The 10247-nt window shown below is 41.8% G+C and overlaps 1 protein-coding gene across 1 annotated transcript in view; it reads right to left on the bottom strand.

Annotated features, from left to right (window-relative positions):
- Positions 1-10247, bottom strand: part of Ubn1 (ubinuclein 1) — a 34344-nt gene that overhangs the window by 12038 nt on the left and 12059 nt on the right. Inside the window, exons 8-10 of the mRNA XM_008846567.3 lie at positions 2320-2390; positions 807-936; positions 195-313 (exon numbers count right to left, since the gene is read on the bottom strand). Of these exons, the coding sequence (XP_008844789.1) occupies positions 195-313; positions 807-936; positions 2320-2390 (320 nt within the window). The remainder of the gene's footprint in view (positions 1-194; positions 314-806; positions 937-2319; positions 2391-10247) is intronic.

Genomic DNA, 10247 nt, shown 5'->3' with positions numbered 1-10247 from the left:
CCAGGGGATCTGACAGCCTCTTCTGACCTCTGCAGGCACTGCATGACACAGATGCACTTACCTACACACAAGCAATACAAGCATACACATAAAATAAAAATAATAAAATTTTAAAAATTAAAATTAAAAAAAATTTTTTTTGAGAGAGAAGAGATAGAAGGATAATAATACTCAAGAGGATGGGACACACTTACTTAGCAACCTTTGCTTGTGTGTGTGCCTGACATTCATCTTGGTACTTGGCTACCTGCTCTGGCATTGCCCTGCTAATGGCTTCCTTGAGCTTCTGGAGAGGCTCCTTCAGGCGCCCACCCTGCAAAGAACAGAATATAGTACAAATCTGGCTTGCATACCACTTTCACACTCTCAACCCATAACAGGCCATCAAAAGGAAGCAGCACAGCAACTGTAGGTATTATGCAGACTCAGCCACTGTGGTGGTTTGAATGAGAATGTCCCCCATAGGCTCCAAGTATTTGGACATTTTGTCCCCTGTTGGTGGGCCTGTTTTGAGAGATCTTAGAAGGTGTGGACATGCTGGAGGAAGCACATAACTGGGGGTGGCTTAGAGAGTTCCTAAACCTTGTCAGATCTCAAGTCACTCTTTTGCTTCCTGTGCCCGCTTGAAGATGTGAACTCTCTGCTTTCTGTTCCTGTTCCAGCCACCTCCTACCACCATGCCTCCCCGCCATGACTTACTGTAATTTCCCTGGAACCATAAGCTCAAATAAACTCTTCCTTCTGTAAGTTGCTTTGGTTAGTGTTTCTATCACAGCAACAGAAAAGTGTCTAATACAGTCACCCACCTGTTCATAGAGGTGAAGTTTCCGAGCACGTTTGACTAGAGCATCCTTGCTGCAGGGCAGGAATGAAGCCAGATAAGCATACACCCCAGAACGGATCTGGCTAGTCAGCTCTCGAGTTTGTACCTCTATGCTGAAGAACAGAACACAGTCATCAATGGCCTGAAGCTTGCTGCAGCTTCTCTCTTCCTTAGGTTACCCAACATAGAGAGGAAAACTAGGCACAAAAAGTAGGTTGAACCTTATCTTGATGGTCACACAACGCAATCAAGAGGCCACAGCAACACATCTTTAGCAGCAACAAACAAGAATAATTCTCAAGCTCAATGAACATGGCTAGGAAAAGCGAGTCAAAGCTCTCAGGTCAAGAACAAGACCAAGTCAAAGATAGCGAAGAGAGCCCAAAACAAATAGCTATGAGTATTAAATTTCATAAACAAAGAAAATATAAAAGCTTTCAAAATGAAAGTAATGAGTTACTTGGGGTTGGCAGGAAATACTTTCTGGCATTATTTTTTTTTTTTCAGTTCCCAATTCTATGAAATCAGGTAAATCCTTACCTCTCTAGTTTCCCCAGCTGGACAAACAGAAAAATATTTTTTTCTGAGCTTTCTCTATGTGGAATACTCAAGTGGGTTCCTGTTGACACAAATCCCTCACCCACACTGACCCTCAGGTGCTCTTTGTGGCTTTGTGCTTCCTGACCCAAGGGGCTCATCCATAACCTGTTCAATGGAGACCATCTGTAAAAATACTCTCAAGTCTTCACAACTGTTTTTTTTTTTTTTTTTTTTTTTCCGTCCCAGCTGTCCTGGAACTCAGAGAGATCCACCTGCCTCCCTCCCAAGTGCTGGGATTAAAGATGTGCACCACCACTCCTGGCCATGATAACTGTTCTTACCGATGCAAAATCCCCTGTTGTTAAACAGCATGCTTTTCCTATTACTTAATGTAACCAAGGGAAAAACTGCAATGCTGGGGAACCAGGCATGGGATTTGGTTTACATCAGTATGCTTGCTGCTGTGTTTCCAAGTGCCTTGGATGTTTGGGCTCTGGGTATAGTATGAAGGGATGAGGTGTACTGGCAGCACAAGTGACAACAAGGACACTGAGGGTACACCAATGCAGAGCAGGCCCTGATGATCAGATTTTCACTCATTCATCTGGATTCTTTTCATCTCATACTTGCCAAGAAATCCTCTTCCAAAAAGCTATGAACACACATAAATCTATACATAAATTTAATGTTTCACACACACACACACACACACACACACACACACACACACACAAACTACAGCATTTTAATACTGCCTCGAGGCTGAAGATACTAAGGTCTATCATGAAGACAGGGATGCAGTGTCCCTGTTTCATTCTAAATAGAAAAACAACAGTTAAAAGCATATGAACCCAATTCTTCCATTCCTTTGTTGGTCACCTGTAGGTAATTCAACAGTACTCCCATGTTCCTCCAGTTTGCTCAAGCCAAGCATGGTAACAGTAGACAATACTCACTCTAGCAGGATGCCATTAATATCCTGGGTGAAGAACTTTTGTCTGCTCTCTCCCTCAGCAGCTCTGGCAGCCTGTTTACAGCAGACAGTAACAGGCATTAGTGCCCTTTCCCCATGCATCCCTCACACTCACCCTCAGACATAAGTCATTGCTCCAAAAGAACACCTAGTGACAGAATCCTCCCCTCTACCTTCCTGACTCTGTCCCAGACCAGCCCCAGCCCCAGTCTCAGCCCCAGATTAAGGTCATTTGTGATCTTTACAAAGCTGTTACAGCATCTGTGAACTGAGCTTCCTGGGAGCTACAGCAGTCGTCACAAAACAGTACAGATACACAGGGTCAAGCAATCCCAAGGCATCTGGTCAGAGATCAACTCTGCTGGCTATCCAGCTTCTGTGTCCAGACTCTTATCAACTACGCTGTGAGTTGGGATTTCTATACTGTCAACAATAGAAAAGCAACTAAGATCCTGAACAAACCTACAAGATTTAAAGGCTTTTATATACGAAAGATGACAATAAGAAGTACTATACAAGCTTTAGCATTTAAGGACATTATCATCCTTTGAAAATTTATGATATACTTATGGTATCTCACCAACCCTATCACCCAGACCACTGAACTAACATGCCATGCCTGAGATGACACCTGGGAGAGCAAGCCTGGAGAATCTTGAAGCTGCCACAGCAGCAAGACCTGCGGGTCAGACCTGGAGGTTCTCACACCTGGAGGTTCTCACACTTGGCTGCTCATAAGCATTACTGGGGCAGCTTCCCCCACCCCAGGCCAATCACACCACAATCTCTAGGGTCAGAACTCAGGAATGTATATTCTTGAGAGGTGGCCCAAGTATCAGATCTTTTTCAGTGTAACTCTGGTGAGTCTAATGGGCAGAGAGGGTTGAAAACTAATGACCTAAACAAAAGAGATGCTGACCTGAGAGCTTAAGGCAAAATACAACTTTTGAAATCAGACTTTATATACAATAGTGGTAACAAGGTGACTCTCTGGAAAAGATATATAAATCTTACTCTTCTGTCTTCCTCTAAATACAACCTTGGGGTTCCTCTAGCCTCTCTGACCACTCCGTCTACCTGCTCAACAAGGTCCTTTTTGGTAGAAGACCCCTCCAGGGTTCTATCTATAGCTCTTTTTTTCCAGAAACAGAGTTCAAGGGTTGAGGCTGACCTTTAACTCCTGATCCTTCTCTAAGATTAGAGGCATCTGGTCAGGTGTGGTGCTATCATGCCAAACTAGTAGAATTTCTCCCAAAACTTTTCCCTCATGGCTTCAAAATAATATGTACACATACAGGCCCCTGAAATACAACCCTCTAGGCCCTGAACCCTCACTTCCAACCTCTTGGCCAGTACTTCCAATTACCTCTAGGTCATTTCCAACTACTTCTGTGAAAGGTTAACTTCTCATTAGCAAACTAAACTTATTCAAACTTAAGTCTGTTGTTCATTTTCTTGGCTTCCTACTCTTCTGTAATCTAGCCTTCTTAAAACCTCCTACTTAAACTTCCTTAGAGCCTTTCAGGGTCTTTTCCCAAACCTAGATTCAAACCCAAACACCTTCGCATGGTGCATACGGTCCTCCACCATCTGGAGCTCTCATCTCCTAACGTACTGAGGGACCCCCCCCCACCCCAGTCCAACGACTCACCCACCCTCAGCTCTGCCCTACCTTATGACAAAGCCATCTTGCCCACCAGACTAGTCTGGCCAAGGCTGTGGTCTCCAATCATAGGTATCCTCAAAGCTGCTCTTTGGCTTCCTTTCAGTCTGGCTATCCACCTAGCCATCTAGGTAGCCATCCAAACATAGCAAAGGGTATTTCATTGTTTCCTCCTACAGTCTATTGTCTGTTTACACAAGATCATAGAGGATAAGAATTAACTCAATCAGCTGAGTGACTGGGAGAATGAGAACAAAAAACAAATGCATATTATGATTGTAAGAAGGCAAACTAGATGAAGAAAAGTTTAATACTAACCAGAAGTAACTTTGGAGAAGCTATACAAAATTCAAGCTTTTGGAGATGCCTCGGCTGGAGGATAGCCCAGAGGCCACAGATGAAAAGCGTAACATGGACACTGGATAATGGGAGAAAGAAAGGGTGTGTGCATTTTATTTTTTAATTTTACCGACTTATTCTATTAATTTTTTAAGACAGGGTCTTGCTGTGTATCTCAGACCAACCTTGAACTTACTAGGTATCCCACATTGGTCTCAAACTTGTAATCCTCCTGCCTGCTAGGTGCTGGGATTATAGGCATTAAGCTACCATGTATGCCTAAGGTCATGTGCAATTTCTTTTTTTTGAGACAGGGTCTCCCTGTGGTCCCAGCAAGCCTGGAACTCACTATGTAGACCAGGCTGGCCTTGAACTCACAGAGATCCGCCTCCTGAGTGCTAGCTGGGATTAAAGGTGTGTACCACTATGTCTGGCTATGTGCAATTTCTTATACTTTCCAAAAGCATTCAGAATTCTACCTGGAATCTTTTCTAGGGTACTGGAATTCTATTAATTTAGGGATTTTTGGAGGGTTTTGTTTCTGCATTGCTGGGGACAGAACACAGGACTTCATGTATGCTATTCAAGTGTTCTACCAGTGAGCTATTGCCCTAGTTAGTACTGAAAAAAACAAAACTGAGTGATTCTGTCATATGATCCTACATGTGGGTGCACATGTGTGCTGGTAGGCATATGGACTAGCAGGCCACCTTAGCTGTTGTTCTTTAGGAGCCATAGCTTCTTGGAGCTGTTTTGTTTCTTTTTAAATAATTTATTATTTTTATTTTACGTGTATGCGTGTATTGCCCGCATGTAAGTGTACCTGTGTTGTACAATGCCCAAGGACGACAGAAGAGACTGTAGGATCCCCCTGGAACTGGAGTTACGGACAGTTGTTAGCTGCCATGTAGGTTCTGGGATTCGAACCCAGGTCTTCTGCAAGAACAGTCAGTGTTCTTAACCACTGAGCCATCTCTCCAGCCAGGAGCCATAGCTTCTTTTACATGGGTTCTAGGCACCATATTCTTGTCCTGATAAGCATGTAGCAAGCACTTCCCTGACTGGGCTTAGTCATTCTCTCTTAAATTTATACTGCTAATTCTAAATCTAAAAGTACCTATAATTAATTCACTCTCATTCCTTAAACATGTATTTCAAATGCCCCATTGTTTGTCAGACCCATCAACATTTTAAGTTTCCAATTCTTCTTTTTCTTTTCTTTTTTGAGACAGAGTCTCAGGTAGCAAAGGCTGGACTTGACTCTTTTTACGTATGTGTGGTGTCTGTGTGTGTGTGGTGAATATGTGTGTGATGTGTGTGCACATACAGAGACCAGAAGAGGGTGTCAGGTCTCCTCAATCACTCTCTGCCCTATTCCTTTGAGGTAGGATCTCACCCTGACCTTGGAGTTCACACTTTTGGCTAAGCTTGCAGCTAGCAAACCCCAGTGAACCTCCTGTCTCTGTCCCACCCCAAGGGAGCTGGGGTTACAGCATGAGAAACCACACCAGCTTGTTAGGTAAGTTCTGGGATCTGAGTTCAGGTGCTCATGGTTGTGCAGCAATTGCTCTTAACCAATGAGCCATATTTCTAGCCCCTGGCCTTGAACTCTTGATCCTCCTGCCTCTACTTCCTGAGAGCTGGGATTAAAGGCAGGCACAAATTTTATTTATGGGCACAAATTTTATTTTTAGAAATCAAGTCATTTCTCTAATCCTGCCTATATAATTTTTATGTTTCTTTCTAAAGTCTTTTAAACTGCAAAGGCAATATTTGGAGGGTCTGGTTTTATGCTGAATTACTCAAGTGCTATATTTTTAAATAAATATAATTGAAAGACCAGCTGAAGCTGGGTCTGATGGCATACACCAATAACCCCAGTTGCTCTGGAAGCTGAGGCAGGAGGATTCCAAATTTGAGACGAGGCTGAATAACTCAGTAAGATCTTGTCTCAAAATAAAGTAAAGGGCTAGGGATGTAACTCAGTAGTATAGCACTTGCCTAGTATACACAAGGCTCTTGGTTCAATCCCCAGTGCCAAAAAAACTTAAAAAAAAAAAAAATTTAAAAACATAGACATGGTAGCACAGGTCTGTAATCCTGGCATTCCAGAGGCTGAAGCAGGAGGATTGTGAATTCCAGGGTAATGTGGAATACATACATAGTGAGACCTTGTTTTTAAAGAAAAAACAAAACCAAAACAACTGGGTATGTACCTGATTGTCATCCAGAAATAAGTGAGGTCCTCCTCACCATTAAAATATTTTGTCCTAGGAGCTATAAATAAATCAATTCTTAATTAACCAGGAAATTAAACACCCTGGTCATGGTGATTTATAATAGTTCCAACAGTACCTCCACCCCCTTTTAAGAGATTAAAGGTCTATAGTGCCCAGGCTGACCCTAAACTCTTGGGCTCAAGTGCTCCTCCTGCCTCAGCCTCCTGAGTAGTTAGCTAGACCACAGGCACATGCCATTGTGCACAACCTATAACAGCTTTTTAATAAGCTGCTTTATTTATTATAAGAAAAAAACATGACCCAGTATGGTAGGACATACCTGTAATCCTATCACTTGGAAAGTAGAAAAAGGAGGATTAGGAGTTCAAAGTTATCCTCAGCTACTCAGCAAGCTCAAGGCCAACCTGGGCTACATGAGACCCTGTCTCAAACAAAACAAAACCAATTATAGCCTTTGAGTACCTAACTCAAAATTGTATATACAATACCTGCTTTTGCATTTGCTGAATAGAATGAAATCTGGTATGATTTTCTTTCTTTCTTTTTTTTTTTGGTCTTTTTGAAACAGGGTCTCCTTGTAGCCCCAGCTGGTCTGGAACTCACTATGTAGACCAAGCTGGCCTTGAACTCACAGAGATCGGTCTGCCCCTGCCTCCCAAGTCCTGGGACTATAGGCGTGCACCACACACCCGCCCAAGTTTTCTCCATTGTATTCTCTTTAAATCCCTCTCTCCCTGGCTTTTTGGTGATACATGAATTTTAACTTGACAGTAGAGGGGTAAATGCTATGGGATCTATTTCTTTTCTTTCTTAGAACATTCCCACTTACATCTGACTGAAGAGAAGTAAAACAGACTTGAGTTGTCTGTATGGCCTGGGCTAAGTGGCTGCTGAACCACATCAAGACAGTATCCTGAAGGGGTGTCACCCTGAGCTCTCTCAGCATCTATATGGTCCAACAAGACAAAGGACACAATCAGTATGCATTAGAGAAGACAGGGCAAGGCCACCAAGTCACTGAATTCCCTAAGACCCATGAAAATATAAACTGGGCTAACAGAAGAGAGTAGTAAGAATAGCCTGGGCATTGACCAAGGTGTCCCTCTTAAAGTACCTTTTACATACATTTTCAAGACATTTTGTAAAGTTTTGAGAAGAAATCAATTTCTTTGCTTCCATAAAGGTTTTCTCCTAAGGGATCATTATACTTTGGAATAGAATCTGTTATATATTGTGGTATACTGCAACCAGGACCACAGACTCCTTTATGGAGAACTGCTAGCAGAGAGGGCCCTCCTGCCTCCCTAGTCCTCAAGTCTAGACTGCTGTTGTGACTCACATTGACCAAGAGCATGTCAGAAGCAATGTGATACATACAATCTCTATGGCTAGACTTCAAGGCCCTGCAGCTTCCACCTTCACCCTCTTGAGATGCTAAGACTGAGACCACAATATCCTGTACAAGTCCACAACAGGGAGGCCTAGCCAACATCCAACCAACATGCTGGCTGAAAGCAGTCACAAGGGTAAGCCCAGGCAAGAACAGAAAAGAGCCAGTTAGTCAATCCAGTCAGGAACAGTACGTGACTACTAAGTCCAAATTTGGGGGCTCTTTTAAAAATTTAAATATTAGAAATAGACGTGTATCTCATTTAAAGCCAAGATCTAAAATCTATCCTAAATAATCAATCTCATTCTAAAAATAATGAGGAAAAAAAAGAAAATTAGGGAAGTGATACAGTGAGAAATACCTCTGCTGCCATGCTCAACCGCACTCTTTTTTCTTGTTCTTTTCTTTCTTTCCTCCACTGAAAGCCAACTGGTAATTCCTCTCCAAATTTCATTTTTTTTTTTTTTTTTTTTTTGAGACAGGACCTCATGCAACCAGCTATGTTGCCAAGGATGACCTTAAAGTCCTCATTCTCATGCCTCCACCTTCCAAATACTGAGATTACCAGGTGAGTGTCACTATGCCCAGCTATCAAATTTAATTTTGAATGCCATGTTCAAGATCTAGCACAAATTACCTTATTAAGGCTCTAAATATCAGCATGTGGCTTTTAGAATTCTAAGAATGTTCTGTGTACAAATGCATTCTTCCCTGGGAAGACTATTTTCCAGCAAGTTGTCAACAAGGCCTGGGCATCCAGATACCCATGTACATATATGAAGGGCTCCAGGTACAGCCATACCCAGGGTCCTAGTCAGAATGGAGCACCTGTAGCACCTCTGGAATGGTATTAAGTAACTTTCTAAAATAAACCTTGTTAATTCAGTCATTAAAAATAATGAAGTCTGTATAACAATATTTATTAGGTTGAAAGATTTGGAAACAATTATTCACAACTATAATCACAACTGCATAAAAACATACATACTTATGCTATAAAGGAAAATGCAAACTGAAACTTATTTGGAGGAGGGTTTATTTATTTATTATTTATTTATTTATTTATTTAGAGATAGGGTCTCATGTAGCCTCTACTGACCTCAAGCTCACTAGTCAAGAATGATCTTGAACTCCTGATCCTCCTGTGTTTACTTCACAGTGTTGGGACTAGTCGTGGACCACTACACAAAGTTTATGTGGTGCCAGGGATTGAAACTAGGGCCTTGTGCATACTAAGTAGGCACCAAATGAGCTACATCCCCAATCCTTAAATTGTTTTTAGATGTCCACTTCATACTTTCTCCATACTATTGTGAGAGCAGGACCAGGTAAAGATGAAAGTATCAATTTTATACTTGAACACTGTAATTTCAATACAGAACATCAATCTCTAGTCACCACCTCCCTACCAAGACCTTGCACCACTTTTCTGTGGGATCCTGAACTCTGTCATGCCCAAGAGCAATCATTTAGGAGAGAAAACTTGCCAAATGGCATGTCTTCCCAGGATGGCTTTCCAACACTGTTTCAGGCTGTGGCACTTCATTCCCACTAAATGTGTTCCTATCCAAAAAAGTGAAATAACAGGCTACTACTTTGACCTCAACCCATGGTAGAAGTGATGGCATGCCCCAGAATTCTGACTTTTCTGTAAAATAAACAATGTTCTATTGCCATATAGTCCTACTTAACTTATTTAATAAGACTCCGAGAGACTATAAAATAATTTGATTACAAATCAAAGCATTGAAAAGAACAAGTACTTTTTTTTTAACATGAATTCTGAGCAAATACAGGATAGTATGTTCAAACATGCCAAGTACAGGTTCAACTCCTCCCACTTCATATGATGTATATTAAGATATACTCTGAACCCCTGACATGGCATAATTCATTAAAACATTATATTCAAGTAGGACACTTATGTCCAACACTGCACAGAAGCTAACCAGGATGAACTAGAGATGTGAATAAGGTGTTCTGTTCACTTTCTATAGTGTGTTCAAGTATCTTCTGGAAGTGAAAACACCATTTGTAGCTGTTGCTAACATTTCACCCTGCTCCGAAGCATGGATTATATGACACAGGGACTATGAAAATGCTATGAGAACCACAGGTTCAAGACGTACGCCTCTTGAGCACAAATGCCCCTGGAGCTATAGTCCAAATCACAGTGCCTATTGTAAAATGTTATTTCAACCAAAGCCAATGTCATCAAAACTAAAGATCCATACTTGACTCTGAACTGACAGTCCTTAGCACTTAGGGACCAATTCCAA

Source organism: Nannospalax galili, unplaced genomic scaffold (assembly GCF_000622305.1).
Source record: "Nannospalax galili isolate Female #2095 unplaced genomic scaffold, S.galili_v1.0 scaffold471, whole genome shotgun sequence".
NCBI lineage: Eukaryota > Metazoa > Chordata > Mammalia > Rodentia > Spalacidae > Nannospalax > Nannospalax galili.
Note: the sequence above shows the minus strand (reverse complement) of the source record. Positions and strands in the feature narration are given on the sequence as shown.